Source organism: Aptenodytes patagonicus, chromosome 5 (genome assembly GCF_965638725.1).
Source record: "Aptenodytes patagonicus chromosome 5, bAptPat1.pri.cur, whole genome shotgun sequence".
Taxonomy (NCBI): Eukaryota; Metazoa; Chordata; class Aves; order Sphenisciformes; family Spheniscidae; genus Aptenodytes; species Aptenodytes patagonicus.
In genome coordinates, this window is record NC_134953.1 from 14368259 (window position 1) to 14387425 (window position 19167).

The 19167-nt window shown below is 37.2% G+C and overlaps 1 protein-coding gene across 3 annotated transcripts in view; it reads right to left on the minus strand.

Moving 5' to 3' along the window:
- PLCE1 (phospholipase C epsilon 1) overlaps positions 1-19167 on the minus strand; it is a 167916-nt gene that overhangs the window by 81340 nt on the left and 67409 nt on the right. For all 3 annotated transcript variants that reach the window (XM_076338757.1, XM_076338756.1, XM_076338754.1), the window contains exon 3: positions 13969-14257. In XM_076338757.1, the coding sequence (XP_076194872.1) occupies positions 13969-14257 (289 nt within the window). The remainder of the gene's footprint in view (positions 1-13968; positions 14258-19167) is intronic.

Here is a 19167-nt window from a genome sequence, read left to right on the forward strand (position 1 = left end):
TATATGATACCACAAATAAGTTCATAAAATATTAATTATATTTTCTCAGTCAAGAAAGTGCATACACTGACACAAAACCAGAACTAATTACTATGATGTTACTCTTCTCAGCAAATACGGCAAAAGTATTCTTTTCTGACGACACTAACCATTTTGTGATCTTTTTAAGTTCAAATTAGTTACTGTACAGGTTTCTTAGCTTGAATTATTAATGCCATAATGGTTTACTGCGGTTTTTGTTAACACTGTTTTTGTTTAATTTATTCACCAACAAAAATGAGGTTTTAAAGATCTCTAAAAAGATCCATCAAGTCTTTAACCTACAAATTCTAGCATGACCTTGTGCAGCTCAGGATGGTTGAGTACATGAAAATAAACTCGGACATTTGGCACATTATGCCCTTCTGAGATTTGCAGAAGTCTCAATACAGTTCCAGTGGCTGCAGTTCCATAGCTGGAGATAGCAGGAAATGGTAGTATTATCTACAAATATTCTATAAAACAAAGTCTAGTAAAAAAAAACCCCATGTAGTTTAATGGCTTTAGGTATAGCTATTTTCAGGATCAGGGCCCAAAGACTATCAACGTTTCCAATCTGAATTCTTCTGAATTCCAATCTGAAACTTCCGGAAACTCAGTAGAAGAGCAATTTATTTGAAAAAAATCTTATAAGAATTTTTAGAAAAGGTTATACATATTTATGATACTTCAATAACTACTCCGCTTTTATAAGGAAATATCCATGTTAAAGAAATCTTTGTTCAATTTCTTTGCAGAGCTTTGCAATTTAATTCTGAACAAGCAAATACAGGTGAACAGCTTCAGATCAAATCTTCTCCAAATCTAACAGTAACATATTAAAAGGCATTCAAAACTATAGTTTTTCCAGATTGAGAAGAAAAATGCTCTCAGAAGACACCACTTCTGCCTGTAGCAATATGGTTAAGTCAAAAGGTATGTATCTGTGCTTTACTCCAAAATATCAGAGGAAAGAGAAATTGAAATGGTGACTGGGGAGCAGGGGTGGGGGGAAGAGAAGAGACCTAATGCAACAGTATCCCCTTTCTAGAAGATCTGAACACTTGATAAAGAAAGCTGAAAATGCACATGAAATCTGTTGTACACAGTCCATGGGAAATGAAGGATAAGAATATTTAATTGCTGTACAATTGTGCAAAGCCCTTAAAATTAGTCACAAGAAGCAATTAAAGGTACTTTTAGCATCAAATTTATTTCTAGTTCTTTCATTGTTGTTTTGCACTTGATAAATCTCACTCATAATTTACTTATTTCAGAATTATTAAAATGCGCAGTAATGCATTTTTATACATAACAACTATTTCCAAAGCGAATACTTAAACATTAGAAAACTATGTCAATATGAAGCCCCTTAAATAAAAACTAAACAAATTATGCACTAACAAAAATTCTCATATCAGCTTATTTTCTAGAAAATGCTTACATCGTTCTACCTCAAATCAAAGCTAACAGTCTATCACAGGCAGAGTCTGAGCTGAATTTATAATTTTAACATTTCTGAAATTAACTAACATTTTCCCTCCATTTCTTGTAATCCTACTAGGTATCTCAGATTGGTTATCACTGACTGAATAAAGGAATTAAAAACACCATTATTTTGCAATTAATACAGATACAGTTGATATCAGGGCGCTTTTTTTCTGTGCTGTCTGAATCACTGAGGTGAAAATAAAGGTGTTGACAACCAATACAATCTTTTTATTGCAATGGGATACTATCTCTTTGAATGGTGAATGTTTGTCATAGCCTTTAGCTAACAGCCAGTTTAGGGAAATGGGAGGGTTAGCACATAAAAGACATTCCTTTCACAGAGTAAAATATTAGGAACATTCATTCAAGTTACACATGCCAGTTTAAAAAAAAAAGGTAAATATAGGTGTTTCTTCATGACCAACTAGTAGCAAAACATTTCTTTTACATGCTGCTATGCACTCATGTCATTCAGAAAGGGAAAAAAATCAACTGACTTAAGCATCCACAAAACACAAATTGGTTACAAACTATAAACTTGTATACTGAAGATCCAAGAACAAAAGCTTGCTAAAGAAAAAAAAGCAGAAGTGGATTTACATTCAAAAATATGTTACTAACTTGTAACATTTGAGTCATTTATAAACTTTAGGGAAGAAAATAATTACCTGTTTCTAGTACTTTTAAAAACTTTTATTATATCTGACATTCCCATTTTGTCCAGCATTTTTCGTAACAGTCACCTATTTTTATAGAGTAAGTAACAAAGGAAAGTCCCACAGCATAATCTGGTATCAAAATAGTTGCAATGTGAACCAAATAAATGCAAAGTATACTAAATTACTTATAAATTAGTACATTCCATTTTGAACAAGTTGAAATACAAAATACACACAAGACAGAGAGGACTTTAAATTCCTATTGTTTATATTAAATCCCTACTTCATTTTCCACCTAGCAACAGTTTTAAGTGTCCTTAAAGCACTGTTATTAAATGCAGACATTATAGATCCAACATCAGATTAGAAACCGCCTACCCAACCTACTTCTAACTCTGGAAATAAAACTATCACTTCATTTTAACTACCTACATATAATCAGAACCGTGTACTATGGGCCATGGAAATGCAAATCTTACCAGCAAACGCGTCTTCCATTGAATCTTAAGATTCCTCCTAAAATGCCAGAAGAGCAGGTACTTCCAATACCACAGAAAGTCTGCACGCTGCACTTGTCCAAACTAACAGTCAGGCAACAGCTGCTCAGTTTAAAGCTACAAAGTGTGGCAAAATGCATAACTGACATGCCTTGTGTAAGCCATGAAGAAGACATGCATTTGGCTGGCTCACTGAAAGGTCAGGTTACCCACCTCCCCAGAAAAAAAGTTGAAACACTGGGATTCGAATGGAAGGAAGTTTAGAAATTAGGGACGAGCATACATCCTGCTAAGACTAAAAGCATTTGATTTTGACAGCAGAGTTATAAACAAGAGTGATTTAAGTTCTGCTGGATTTTTGTCTTTAAATATATTAAGAAATAAGCTAGCCTACACCCAAGCTTTTGTACAAGTTATATTTATATCAGTGTTGTTTAAACAGGCCAAAAGCAATAAACGGAGTTAGTTTTGTTTTAGGAAACTTCAGCTGAAGCATTACAAAAACCGTGACATGGGTTTCTTTATTAGCGAATGCCCTACCTTTACAGCTATTATGCACTCTGCACTGGAGTCTCTAATAAAAGGCAACAGCATTAGCTTTAACGGGACAAAGGGCTATGACTTAGGCAACAATCCAAGAAAGTTTCTTTGAGAGGCGAAGAAGAAGAAAACCTCCCCGAGGCTTCCAGAAGCATGATTAACTGTAAAGAAACTACAAATAGAGGGACTTAAAAAGACAGCATAGACTGTCAGGCTGCATCTATGTTAGTAAACCACAGAGACACCAAAACTCTGCCTTGATCCCAGCAGCCGTTAGTATCAGGCTCTGGCATTTTTATCACTTCTTTTCTTCATTCTAACCTTAGCCTTGTCTACACACAGTTTACATCACTTTTACAAGCAGCAGGACTACATCAGTGAAAAGTTAGTTATGAAATTTGCTAGAGTACACAAGACTGAAAAACAACACACTGCCACAAGAAAACTTTCTCCATTTCCCCAGGAAGTCTGAGAGAGCGATCCATGCAGAACTGGAATGCGAGCAGTACACTTAGAGTCACTTTGTTTATATGGTGAATATACCTCTTGTCTGAAAAACCTCTACTGGAGGAACGATCGTGGAACCCAGCCAACGCACCATTATTTTTTCATTGACAATAGCAGCATAATCTTTCTTAAGTGGAAGAATGACGATTTAGTGTTGTTTCCAACTTCAGGTGAAAACTAGCATGCTTAGATTTCGGAAGAATTCATGTTAAATATGATAATAAGGACCCCATGGGGATACAGTATAGAATTTTAAAATTAATTTTATTTATAAATATCAATTTTATTAATGCTATCTCCCTGCAAAAAATACAAAATAAACCATCAGATTAAACATTTATCATCATTATAGGGTCAATACGAAAAAATTTTCCACTAATTATAAAAGCAAATATCTGACAACCTAAAGAAAAAAATCAGAATGTTCTTGATTCTACAAAGAAAACTGTACAGTGTATCTCAGAATTAAACCCAAAAAAATTGTGTCTGGATATAAATAAAACAGCATTATCCTACAAAAGTTGATTTTCTTCTAATTTGTTTCCTAGAAACAAAACTTCAAGGGAATCTTTAGAGATGACTCGAGTCATCTTGAGGCTTGAGGTCCTTGGGGTTTTTTGCTTATGATTGACATGCTAACATAAACATACCAAAAAAGTTCCATTCTACACTTTAAAAGTTCCCATGGACACTACTTTTACAAGGTCCATTCAAACAAATGTTCAGACCTTTAAAATAATAAACAATAATAAGCAGTTTAGGGATTAACTATCTGCACTTAGAATCCCATTTCATTTTTTCTGAAGACTAATTGCTCTTCATAAAAAAGAGTTTGATTTTAAAACTAACATCACTGCACAAACTTCTGCGCTCTCAGCCTTCATCCACAGACATTAGTATGTCCTTCATTCCTTTCCTCACAACAAAGCTCTAATAGCACAGTTAGACTCAGTCTATGAATTAAACTCCTTTTTCTGCTGGTGGAAGCAACAGCTATAGACTACCAACAAAAATATTACTGTAAGCAGAGACTCAGCTACACAAGTTAAAGGATCACTAGTGTACCAAACTGCCATATATTATTGGAACTAAAATCTATACAAAACCATCCAAAACTCAGTTCTGTTTCTTAACTGCTTAGCTCTATACACTGGTTAGGATATCCAGATCCATACAAACATGTACCTTCCTGCACCATGAGTACAATACCTGTTCTGTCCAAAGGAGCAATTTTACAGATGAAAATATTTTTAGATTTTTTTACTTAGATGACTTACACTAGTTAACTTCAATCTACCGCCTGGATCAATTATGTGTCTTTTCATTTTGCAGTAATATACCTTACTGAACCCAGAAAGAGGACTATAATGACGAGACAAGCTATGCTGGCAAAGCTTAATTCTTTGTGCCTACAATGTATTAAACCTGTTGGATTAAAGGAAGTTTTTGTTAAATTAATGTTGGCAAGGATCCTCCTTAAGTCCTTCTCCTACTGCCCTTGCTGTGACTAACCTGGCTGCAGCCAGGCCTGACTAGATGGTGACAGGTCTGGGAGACTGACTGCAGCGATCTTTCCCTTCTGCCAGTTTACCGAGACAACCATCGTAGCCAGCTCCAGACAGTCCCAGGTGTCCCTTGGCTACAGCTGTCCTCCCAAATCTTTCTCCTTCTTTCTGCCATCTCAGCCTTGATCTGTGCTTCCTGCCATGTCACTCCTAATTCTGCCCCTGACCAGATGACCTGCACTTGTTCCTGGTCGTCCTGATCTACGTCCTGGAGCCAACCGGGTAACATGAAATCCTTGGTTTCCTGACCCACACCCTTGCCTCAGGCCACATTATCTACTTACTGTCTGACGTATCTCCTGGATTTGATTTCCTCTCCTACAGCGTGTTGCCTGACCCATATTCTTACCTTAGATTCTCAGCCTGAGACACGTTTCATCTTTTCAGGTCTTAATCTCAGCTCATTTGGCTTTATCCCTTACTCTAGCTGGGCTTAACCTTTGGGCCCGAAGGTTAAGCAGACCACAGACCAGCTACATCATGTTGGCCTTCCTCAATCTGTGCACATAAAGTTTGTATCACCCATGACTTCTGACATATAGCTGTCAGACAACTGCCCCAGCTTCAGGGATCCTGGAATTTCCCCAGTATTGTAACAAAAAGCCTTGTGCAGAAGTTACAAGAAACAGCAGTGAGAAGCCACAGAGACTTGGGTCCTCTTTGCTGCCCAATCTTTGCTGGACGGCAAAGTCTACAGAAAAAGGGTAATCTCTGAATACTGAGGGCTGACTGAAGTAGGTTTTCTTAAGATCAATATAGTCTGCCTGCATGTTCATGACAAATTAGTTTCCTTCTGTTCTTGGTCAAAAATTGTTGCTGTCTTTTCAACAAGTTCTGAGTAACCTTTCTCTGGAAGATGAACAACAGTAATCAAGGATGCAGTCTGATATATATCACTTAAGAAAGTGGCATCAGACTTAAACAGCTTTGAAAGATGCTGAAGTGAAAAGAATATTGATATGAAATGTTTGCTGTCTGCTCCATCCTCAGACACCTCTTTTCACTTTTCTTTTGTTTTTCTCAGATTACAAAGCTACAGAAGTTATCCTCGTAATGGGGTTCAGGGGCGGGGGCGCAGGGAAGGAAGGGTAAATGTTTCTTTCCAGCAATGACTCTGGACACAGTCATCAAATACAAAGCACAAACATTTTCACATACCCTAGTTCCTTCCTTAAGATTTAAAAAAAGACCCAAACCTTTTTTTCACTTTCTGTAAAAAAAATTGTCAACACCACATGAACTGTGACAATGACTGAATCTTCAAACATGATTCCAGTGAAAGTTCTGGCCCATTAACAACTATGAACAAACTTCTGTAACAATCAATTTGTAAGAAACATAACAGGCTGAGAAGCAGGATTTCCTTTCTATGGGAAGAAATCTGGTTTCAATCCAAATCTCACCAAAAGACATTCTCAAAAATTCTTACTAACCAGAAATTCTGAGTTACATACAGAGGTGCTAAAACAGTGCAGCTGAAATGTCTTCAGCATTCATACGTGAAAATTATGTTCTCTGTAGTAACAAAGATGCTGACAAGAATGTGAATGTCACTAACCAGCTGTGGGAACTCCAGGCATCTGTGGTTCCCGGGAGTCCACTCTCAGACTGTCCATGTGCTACCGGGACTGGAGTCACAGCTCCTCAGTCGGGAGCCTGACAGCTCTGTGAGCCATCTGAGAGCAGGGCTTGCAGGCTCACTGCTCCAGACCCAAGAGAGGAGTCTCCTACAGAGCAGGCCCTACATGAGTTTTAAAGACTCTCAGTCCCAGATCCACGTGACTGGGAATTCTGGCTTCAGAGACGTGGTATGTTTGGAAGCCTTCTCTGGAACTAACAACACTGGCAGCTGATCTGCCCACAAGATCATCCTAGTCCTGGGGACTCAAGAGCATTTTGGGTCCTTAGCTACCAAGCAAAACCTTAGAACAGTATTTCCTGGAGCTGGACTACTTGTGACTATTAAGGTTCATTGCTCAGGTCACTAAATAACTCCTGAAGGACCGAACACGAACTCACAATATGCTTAGTGCTAGGGAGACATAAAACCAGGAGCCTATCCCAGCATTAGGGACTTTGTGCTTGCAGCATCCCTATTTTTGGGGCAGATATTACATAAAATCCCTAACTACAGAGCATATAAAGGTTTTGAGAGGTCTTCCTTTTAAATCATGAAGGACACTCCCCATTAAAGTAATGGGCTCCTCTTTAAACAGATTATGCAAGGGAGCGCTGAAACTTTATTGCCAGGAATTGCAAACATTTTGAAGGAAAAGTAGTGGAACGTTGTCTGGTCCAAAAGAGGTCCTCCAAACACAAATCCGACAGCCCTTGAGAGCCTTTCAAGACTAACTGATACAGACTGGTTTTAATAAACAAATTCACTTCCACTTTTGAAGCTTTTTAAGAACTCTCTTGAAAATCATTCCAAGAGCAGTAATAATTACTCTAGAGTTGACAGCCGTCTAAATTGTGTCCACAGTTTCATGTCTGTACTGAAGCTTAACTTGTAGCAAAGCTGAGAAATGGTTCTACCTGGTGGAAGATAAACATCTACTTGACATGGACCTTGGTATCATGTTACACGTCTTTGGCACAAGACTGCAACACAATCTGTACGGGGGCTGTCCCTTAGAGCAATTGAGAAATCATGAAGCGTGGAATTCAGTAGTCCACCTACTCTATGTCCCCTGTGCATCAGTTTTCTACTGCTTTCAGACTGAAACTGAAGTTATTGGTCTGAGCTGTAACTTTCTAAATGGCTTGTGACTTTCTTACCAGAAAAACTTCATTCCCCCTCACACTGGTGTACTAGTGATAACACAGGTGCACAAACTAGATTTTTTTTTTTTTAATTGGTAAGAGAAAAGGAAGAGTTTCGAGCACCTTCCCCGAGAGCCCCTCACCTCTGTAAAAAGCATCTATTCCCAGCCTGAATAGCAAAGGTCCATACACCATGTTCCATGTGCTACTGCGAGGGCTTCAGTGACTAGATGAAAGGGTAGGAAAAGAGCTTTCTGCTCTGCTCGCTGTTTTAACTGTTTTGGATAAGGTATGACAGTCATTATGCTCTAGACAAAAAAATAGGGCACTTTTGTGTATTTTCACAATTTCAGAAAAAAAAAGTAAAAAGCTTGTGTGAGAGAAGCACTTTGGTACAATTCTGAGTACCACTGAGTTAAAAAAAAAAAAAAAAAGGCACTAAAAATGCAGTTCCCACAAAGCCAAAAGGCATGAGGGAAGCAACCAGGCTCTATACCTGCTGCTCAGCCACGTGCCCATTAAGTGATTTTCTGCAGTTTACAGTCATGCATTTAACGACATGACTACATGAGCCTATAAATGAACTCTGTAATAAAACAATAAAGATTAGCTAACTTGTTTATGATAATTGTTTTTACAAGTAGAATAAAAACCCTACCTTTCAGATTCAGATGGAAACTTTTTCTCAAGAGAGCTATCACCCTCACTGAAAAAACTGCATAGGTGCAGTCAGCTTTTCCTTTCAGTGCAGTCACGTTTGTTACTTTCTGCTTCCTCCAGCATGTCATGTTTCTGTGACAGCACAAGAAAAGAACTTCCAAAAGAACACGGTCAGTAGACAATATTCTCCAACCCCGAAAAAAAGGTATAACCAAGCTGTTTCCTAATTTGGAACAGAAAGAACTATACTTTTTTAAAAAAAAAAAAAGTCTTAAAAGCCAGTAAACTGAAGCCTACAATTTTATGTTTACTTGCAAGATAACTCATTTAAACTAAATCCTGTTTCATATACATTATTAAAAGACCTCTTTTCTTCAAATCATTTGTCACTGGTAATTTTAGAGTAAGATGCATATACAACCCTCCTACTCCCAAACGTTTTACAAAATAAAACTAAAATTACCCAGATAATCCATATTATTCAATCAAATAAAAATAGAATCCTCTTACACTTAAGAATATATTTGCATAATGCCCGCACAAAGGTAATGATATGTTTAAGTAAAATACATGACAATGTATACAGACATTAAAAACTAAAATATTAATCACAGCACATTTTAAACACAGTTGTATTTTGCCTATGTTATGGGCAAACATTTTGATGAAGCCCTATTAACTCATTGAACTGAAATGCATAATACATATACAAATGTCTAAGGCAATTTAGAGATCTCTAACTCAGGACACAATTTGACAAAATGAAGCACTCAGCGGCAATACTAGGCCAAGGTGACTTTGCCCCTTATTGTTCCCCTCTTTTACAGGATTTTTTGAAGTGAAATCAGTTTCTAGGAACAGGAACCCAGGTGCTCTCTCTTCTTGAGAGAGGTGATGAAAGTTGACGCTAGCATTGCCACTCATCATCAGTTCAGAGCCTCAGATGTGTAAACTTTTACTCTAATACGCAAGAGTATTCGTCATTGTCTAACACTAAGTAGTAACGTGCAATACAGCAAGTCTTCAATAGCACCTTTATGTAGCACAAGATCTGTTGAACTGGATCCACCACAAAAATGTTTTACTATAATTACTTCATAATAATTCACCACTTCTTCCTGCTTTTATTTACAAAGTTTTTAGGTATTACAACATTTATAGGACACAAAGGAAGTTTGAGTTCAAATTTCTGAGTGGCAGAACAGTAACTAGATAGTTCAAAAATTCTTTTATTTATGCTTATATAACATTGCAAATTACTTTTGATGATAGTTTAAAATAAATTTATATAATCTTTTGTTTTCATAATGCATTCTATATGTCAGTGCTATTGGTGTTCACATTTTCATTTGCTAGTGGTTCCTTTTATTTATTTCAAGTAATCAATATAATTGCTGCCTTTAGGCATGCCTACCTCTGTATAGTGAAGTATGGTGCAATGATGCTCAAACTACCACCATCTCAGCTAGTGCCATCACCAGAAAGGGTCGTATTTTGAAGGATTATTAACTGGGGCTGCCTATATTGTTTTCAAACCAAACACTATAGGGGATTTCTCTGCATCATGAGAATACTCCAGTCAGATTTGAATGAGTCAGCAAAAGGTCATGTGTCTACAGTGAACTCTCCTGCACAAACCAGAAGTCTGTAATTTCTTTCTTTCTGAAAGAAACGAACATCACATCACCGCTCTCCTGCGCTTCCATCAGGACCTTTATGCTTGGACTTTCAACTGCACTATGACGTCTTCCTACATTGCAAATCGTTTTTCAAGTAAAATTTTAAAGGAAAAACTGTAAGACAGGTTCTAATACAAAAACTGAAAAATAAATATATTAAATACAAAGACCTGAGAACCTATGCTTGAAGTTTCTGTGGAAGCAAGCCAACACCTGAAAACCTGTCCTGTCACAGCTTGTGAAACACAGTAACAAGAAACATTTGCTATTCTTGATCAAAACAGTAGAAACAAAATCAGAGAAGAGGTCTTCCCTCCGTTCTTCAACAGGCTGAGCAACATGAAGAAAGCCAAACTAAAAGACATAATACTAATTTCCTGTTGCTGATACTAATTCAGGGCAGTGCACAGCACTGAAATTACTACATGGCACTCACAACCTCTGACTGTCAAAGCAAATATTTATTTTCATCTCCCTGGTCTCTCTGCAACATATGATACTTTTAACTTAGATATACTGCTGTCTTGTCTGAGAAAGGGTGGTAGGGCCCGGGTGAAATGCACGACAGTTTGAACTGTTTCTGGAGGGCTACAAGCCACAAGTGCTGATAGAAATATCACCTTCATTACTGTACCGGTTTTGGCTGGGTCAGAGTTAATTTTCTTCATAGTAGCTCGCATGGGGCTATGTTTTGGATTTGTGACCAAAACAGTGTTGGTAACACAGGGATGTTTTAGTTATTGCTGGACAGTGCTTACACAGCATCAGGCCTTTTCTGTTTCTCATGCTGCCTTGCCAGCGAGTAGAGGCTGGGGGTGCACAGTAGTTGGGAGGGGACACAGCCAGGACAGCTGACCCCATCTGACCAAAGGGATATCCCATACCATACAACATCATGCTCAGCAATAAAAGCTGGGGGAAAGAGAAGGAAGGGGGGGACGTTCAGAGTGATGGCGTTTGTCTTCCCAAGCAACCATTATGTGTGATGGAGCCCTGCTTTCCTGGAGATGGCTGAACACCTGCCTGCCGATGGGAAGCAGTGAATGAATTCCTTGTTTTGCTTCGCTTGCATGCGCGGCTTTTGCTTTACTTATTAAACTGTCTTTATCTCAACCCATGAGTTTTCGCACTTTTACCCTTCCGATTCTCTCCCCCATCCCACCAGGGGGGAGTAAGTGATGCTTAGCTGCCTACCAGGATTAAACCACAACAACTATTAAATCAGACCAGGACCAATATATTCCCTTTTCAACACCTCCAAATAACTACTAAGTGAAGTGTTCCAAAGACATGCTGTATCCTGTGATAAATCCTCCATTGCATTTGACAACAGAGTTGTTATTGATGCCAATTGAAAGTTCTCAGGTTTAGATGAGATTAGCTTATGGTTGAAGTTAAATCCAGCAGTAAGAGAGGATGTTGGACAGATGCAAAGAACCTTTTTATCAATCTGCATGGACAGGACGATTTTCCTTCTTAAAAGGTACACACCCATGAATGATAACCACAGCTCTGAATTCAGAATACTGTTGGGTTCCTTGCTAATGCTAATGTCTCATTTAGTAACATCGCCAAGTAACACTCTAAATGTTTTTAGAGAGGACTGTTACTGATACCTTTGTCATTTCTCAGATATATTAAATCACCGTGATATACCTGAACACGAACCTTCCACATCCAGAAAACGTCGTTATCCTGAAGCTGCAGCACATTTCTTCCTCAGAGACCACTACAGTAAGTCATACCTAAACCACTACAGTAAATCAGATCTCTACTATCTACACAAGTTGTCTGTGGAATTGCAAATCAAGTTCAAGATCTTTGCCTTTTCTTTAAGGTCTCACTTGCTTGGGCTCAGAATACAACAACAGAAGCATACACCATACAATACGGGCACCGCAGAGATCCCCAAACTAGTGCAAAGTGTGCTGGTACACAGAGCACACATGTGCAGTCACTAGCTCAGGCTCTATAAAAAGATACAGCCATATTAGCATGTCAGTGAGCCTGAGCTAATTACTGCTGCTGCTTCCAGTTTCAGAACTCAGCAGCTCTATGGTGACAGTTGCCAGCTGGGTTTTTCAGGCACTGCAGCAACATGCCCCATGGGAGGCTGACATTTGTACTCAGGGGACAGAGCATCCTTAGAGTCCTGATCAGGTCTCGGGCATCAAAACCCTATGCTCTCTTCTCCCACTCTGTAGGAAGAAGGTCCACCACACTGCACCACCAAGTACACGACTCAGTTCTTTTAACCTTGCTTTCCAGAGCTGTCGCAGGAATGTACATGTTTATTTTTCTAAAGCACTCATCCCCCCAGAACAAATAAAAACCAAACAAAAAAAGGAAAAACCCTCCCAAAATAGGACACTGTATTGTACGTATCTCTCTCTCTCACAGACGATGAGGGTATGTGAAGCTTAGTATTGTTGCTCAACATACTAGTGAAATTCACTCAGATGCTACAGTTTGCCATCTGTACCTGTTCTTCTACCATTTTAGTGCGCCTCTGCCATTTGATTCACCTAAAGAGAGACTAATTAAAACTAGAAAGGGACACTCTTTGGGATAAAAATAAGACAACCTGATCTGAGCACAAACTATATAATTATTTGTGAAAATGAGGTCAGTATCTGCACTAGTTAAGGAACTGCACTGAGAATTCTGTACTGATTTTGTCATATTGCTGTAAAATTTTGGGCAAGCCGTAATATCTGCATGCTTCAGTTCTACAATTGTACAACTCAGATACTACATCCTTTTGTTACAGTGTATCAGATGATGATAAATCCCCAAATGCTTGAGTACCTTAGGAAATATTCTAGGCATTAATTAGTTAAAATTAATTTAAAATGCAGTTACTGTTCTGTACAAAACCCTGTTTTAATGCAATGAATTTATACCAAGAATGCCTTTGTCCTGTTTAACTTCCAAAACTGACCAAACTAAATCATATTCTTATTGCATATGAAGATGATCAGCATGGAAAGTTAGTATGTAACATCCATCCTCCAATAGGCATTTTCCACACAGACAATACCCACATTATTTGAAGTGATCCAATACTAGAAAGATGATGGATCCAGGAGAAGACCAACAATAAATCACTAATGAATTGTACATACTTACCACACAGTGCTATGCGGACAGCTAGTTGTATAATGACAATAATAACCAAGTAGAGTATATTCTCCTTTCTCAATTCCTGAACCAAGTCAGCCTATGAGCAGGAGTGCTTGGTAAATGAGAAATACTATACAAAGGAACTCCCTAACAACAATGGCTTAGGCATTAACTTTGGATGCAGACAGGAACATTTCTAAAAAGAAGAAAAAACTGAAAAGGTGTCTGTTTTGTAATAAGAATCTTTTCAGGTTTGCATGCATTTTTACTTTAATAAACTAACATAGCTAGTCATTATGACACATACTGATTTCAAAGGAAAATCTTTGAAAACATGAAAACCTTTTTTATCTGTTAAACTTTATATATGAGTATATAAACTACAGAATATTATATAGTATTATATTTTTTGCAATACACCCTATACTTAAAGTGGACAGGGTTCAAAAAATTAAATCTTCATTACCTTTAAGCATTGTTCTTCCAGTTGATCCTCCAAAGATATTCAAAAGACCACTTCTTGCGCCTAATGATGTAGTTGCTTCTAGTAAAGCACCAGTTACATAGTTAGAGAGTGCGGTCCTCTGTAAAGTGGCACGATATTGACAGTAAGCACCTGTTACACATGGTTTTACACAAAAACCATCACCTTTGCATAGACAGTCTGTATCAAATGTTGGGAGCTTTCTCAGAAGATGAGGAAAATATTCAAAAATATCTTCTGCTCCTTCTTCTCCTCTCACTGTATTGAAGATCTGTGAAGAACGCAAAAGCATGAACTGTTAGTTCATTTGCTTAAGATAATAAACTGAACATCAAAAAATTCCAAACGAGCATGAATTCTTGTAAAGTTCAACAGCCTCAGAAAAAAGGCACTGTGTTAAAAGACTGCATTTATGCATTAAACCTGAAATATCTATGAATCCAAAACTGATTTGTGAAGATTTTGAGTTCAGTTCCCAAACAGGCAATTTAAATAAGACGGCATTCTGGCTTTCAATCTATGGTTAAAAGCATTCTAATGAAAACCAGTTTTAAGGATCATCAGTAGACAAAAAAATGCCACATCAATACATCTGGTCAACATTTAAAATAAAGAATATACACAAAGTTATCTGTAAGACTATTAAATCTATTGTACTTTCAGTAAAGTCTTACAGATATCAGTAGCAGAAAAACAGATCTACTCAGGATTTGCACTTTTCCTTGCTGAGTGGGGCGGGTCTTTGCAAACAGAAATGGTTTTAATCACTGTGAGCAATCTTTCAAAATGTTCTGGTGTCACATTCATTGCATTACTTGCAGCCTACGCACAGGTCCTCTATCTAATATTGGTTTAGTATTCTTTTTCCAATATTTGTGTTAACACACTAATGAACTTCAGTCTGTGGCTTAGCAACTAAGTAATGTTTGCTTATTTAAAAGAGTCTAATGATCAAAGCAAGAATCTGGAAGAAATCTTTCATTTAGTATACAAGGAGAGACTTGATTCTTTGCATTCTTGTATGCTGACTTACTGATTAACATTAATAATTTGTTTCAGTGATCTGTGCTTTGTAATTACAAAGTGTAAACTACCAAACTAAAAATTAACATAGGGAAAGGTCATTATAACTGTTACCAGGACAGGTGCTGAGACAATTTTCATGGGGTTGTTCCCCATCAGTCCTTAGATGTGCACAAGAAATAAGATGATGGCTTAATGACACGTTTTTTGTGATTAATGGCTTGTTTCTTGTTGCCATCCTTCCCCACACATAAACAAAATACAGCTATCCATCAACATGGCAGAAATCGCATCCAGTCCTATGATGCAAGCACACGTGTGATCAGTCAAATGATAAGAAACTGTTTGCACAGTCTGTGCATGCCACATGTCAGAGGCACCAGCACCCTCACCACAGGACACATACATGCCCAGCCATGTAACCATGGAGGGAAGCGGCTCCCAGCACAGGGATCTGCACACACGTCCACTTCTGCCCTAAGACCTGCATTTACCCTGCCATGTAAGTGAGGAGGGTTCAAATGCCCTGCTCTCACGAGGTATCTCACCCTCTACAAACAGAAGTTGTGAACGATGATGTAATTCTTTCATCCGGGTAAAGAAATTGAGAATAGCAGAAGCTTTGATTCAGATACTAAATTCAAAATTTGGCAAATTGTTTACTACTTTTTTTTTTTTTGCCATAAACCAGAAAATCAAGTAAAATGCAATATTTATTAAAGTATGTATTTCTTAGCTTTAATTTTTATATTAAAAATTTCTTGGGGAAAACAGTAAAATTTTATTCAAAATATAGTAATTTATTAACTAGTAATGTAATTCAATTATTTGAAAAAGAGCACTGATATATTTATTAACATAAAATAAATTAAAAAAACTTCCATATGTTGACTATGACTTATATAACTCAATTCCATTAGAAATATGGCTTCTGTGATTCATTACACAGTGAAATGCTGTGGTATCTATCTTTTCCCCCCGCCCCTCCCTGCAAATTTTCCAAAATTTATTTGGTCTGAGGCTTCTAGAAATATTAAGCCTTTACTTGAGCCTCTATCTTCTTTTCTTTGGTATACAACAGTTTTATGGACTCTCAGACTCTCAGTAAGAACACTGCTCATCTCCACCTTTAGTCAGGAAAAAAGTGTACTCTTGGAGTGCACGTTATCTAGATAGGATATGTGCAGACCTTTTAATCAGCTAAGTGTCTGCAAGGAACAGTGGGACGTGCACAAGACACACCTTTCCAAAAGGTGTACTGTAAAATAGTGAACCTGCTTTATGCATGGATTATGAGTGTGTCACTTGTAGCAGACATAATTAGTCTTTTTAGCTTGTTTAAAAAAATATTTAGTTAATGAAAATAATTTAACTTCTCAAAACTGCAGTTACCTTCCAAAATATTTTTAAAATTGGGTTCTGCAACTTATAAAGGCATGTTCTGTTGCCTACACAACTGAAATTTCTTTCAGCTGCCAAAGCAAAGAAACCATTTGTTGACAGAAATAGGCGACTGTTTTGCTGGAGAGATTATACATAGAATAATGGTGTTAATCTCTTTTGTATAAAGTAGACTTCAGGGCACTAGCTGTCTCCGAAGACTCTACACTTCATATAACATTTTCAAATACTGTTTGTTTTGATGTGTTAAAGCTCTGAATGTTACTTTTGCTGCACACAGATTAGGTTATGGAAAAATACAGACTTACAACGTGTATACTTATCAGCCACTGAAAAGAACTGAAACAATCAGAATAGGAACATATCCCTCAGGTAACTGATAGGGGAAAATCCCCTTTCAGTGAGATTGCACCAGACAACTGGGGAAACTTAATCTTGCCTGGAAGACAAAAAAGTTGATTCCAACCCAGGGCTTACAGTTCATCCTGGCAGATGTAGTTATATTGATCTGTATCACCACCAAAGAATGATTACTGTAATTAAAAATGAATGTGAACCAAAAAGAGTAAAATGCAGCACTAACCTGACAGCTACCTGTCAAAAAACAATGAGTCACAAGGGCGTATCACTCCTGATTCACTTTTGCCTTCTGCATCAAATTAAAGATTTCAAAGATTTCAAAGCCATCTGCAGTCTGATGCTGCGGTATCTCACGTACTAAGTATCGAGCAGTAATTCACAAGAAACTGAGGATAGTATCTGGATCTAAAAGCGTTGCAATATTAAGTGTACTTCAAATTTCTTTTTAAGTAGTGCAAAGTACTGACGCTTACAGGAAGGAGTTTAAGGTGACCTTTCTTATCTATACCCCTGTAATGAGCACACGTAGATGGTAAAATTTATATGCAACTACAGTACCTCAAGATTTACTTTAGACAATAAAAGCATTCATTCTAATACTTCTCCTTTTATCTCTTTTTTTCACAATACTTTTAAAATAAGAAATGAGCAGAAATAGGTCACTCCATATACTAATACAGCATCACTCCAATGAAAGTATACTATGGCTTTGACTGATTTTTACTTTCTTCTATTTTTAAACAGATTTTAATGTTAAGCAAAAAGAATACAAAAATTACTTGCAACATAAAATTTTTCCAGAAGGCTTCAGAAGAAAACACGTCCTCCAACTCAAAAATGAAAATTAGCATTAAAATAAAGATTAAATTCAGGCAGAATTCCATCCTTGTAGTTTTATAACCAAGTCCATATTTGGAAAATAAATGGAAACAAAATAGATCTTTCAGCTCTTAATAATGTATGCAATAAATCACCAAAACTTTACTGTAAAAAAAATTCAGTTTTGCTTCCAGTAACTTAGAATGGTATCTGCAAGTTAACTTATTGATAACCTTCAGGCAGTAAAACTTTCTTACAGTGACAACAGACATTTTGTTAAGATATTCTTTAAAAATAACTATAAGAACAAGTAACTCACGCTGGCTTTGAAACTACTCTGCATTTTTCTCTTATAATCTTTTCTTCTGTTTAATCACCACTACAATTGCAAAGTGCATGTCCTTTTCTCCACACACATTACTGTAGGTTTACTACATAAAAGTGGCAGAAACCTAAACACCATAGCCATTCTTAGCCCTATGGTTTACGACAGATATTCCCCCCCAGAATGAAGGTGGAGTTCACAGGTGCTGCTGTACTGGAAATATTGGATATAGAAGTTCATAAAAAAAAACTGTTCTGATTTCTTACTTAAACTTACATGTATAACTTCCTGCATCTGGCAGCTGCTTGGTGCATATGAAACCCAGAAATTGGAATTAAGAACCGACCAAAGATTGCTGTTATTAGGAAGCAGGCTTAATTTCTCTAACTTTATTGTAATAATAATGAATATGTGTACGCAAAAAGTTCATTGTAAAGAACAGCTACAAAAAATTATGCTTATTGCTACTACACTATAAAAATAACAGAAAATAGGCCCTAATGGGGCTTTAATAATTCATTGTATTGTTTCTGTCCAAACTCCTTCTAAAAACGTCCATCGATATATCCTGAATGATCAAACTGAAACACTGAAATGTAGAAGGTGTGTGTATATACATACATACATATATATATATTTGTGCTCAGCTGGTACTGTGCATTCCAGTCTTATTTCCTGGCTGTTTACCTACAGAGCGTTTCTATTATGGAGGGCTGCCCACAGCCCATGTGCAGCATTCCTGCGACACAAAGCCTTCATTTGTTGCACATTTTTAAAGCAATTTTAAATGCCTTTAAACCAGAATGGTATATTAACAAGTAATAATTCTCAGGACAGTACGTCCTGAAGATCACTTAAGTATCTCCTTTGAAAACACAGAAGTTTTACAGAACATACGAGCCTAAACACAATTAATAGCATCACAGGAAATGCTGCTCTTTCCAAATTTGGTCTGTTCCAAGAAAAATTTCATTAAAATGAGTAAATTCTGATGGTGATTTTTCATTTTGGCACTGCAGGTTTTTCAGAAGAAAACCCTCATTAGTATCGACCAAATGAAGCTAACAGCGATCTCTTGGAAGTCATGACCAAGGACCGATCCAATCGCTTTTACATGTATTTATTCCACAACAGTGTAATTCAAATACCTATAGCATGGAATATGGCAGCAGTCTGCTATGAAACAAGCACTTTGGGCAGAAAGAAAGGAATATGTAAAGTGAACTTGGGTGGAAGGGAGGGGGGCTGAGAAA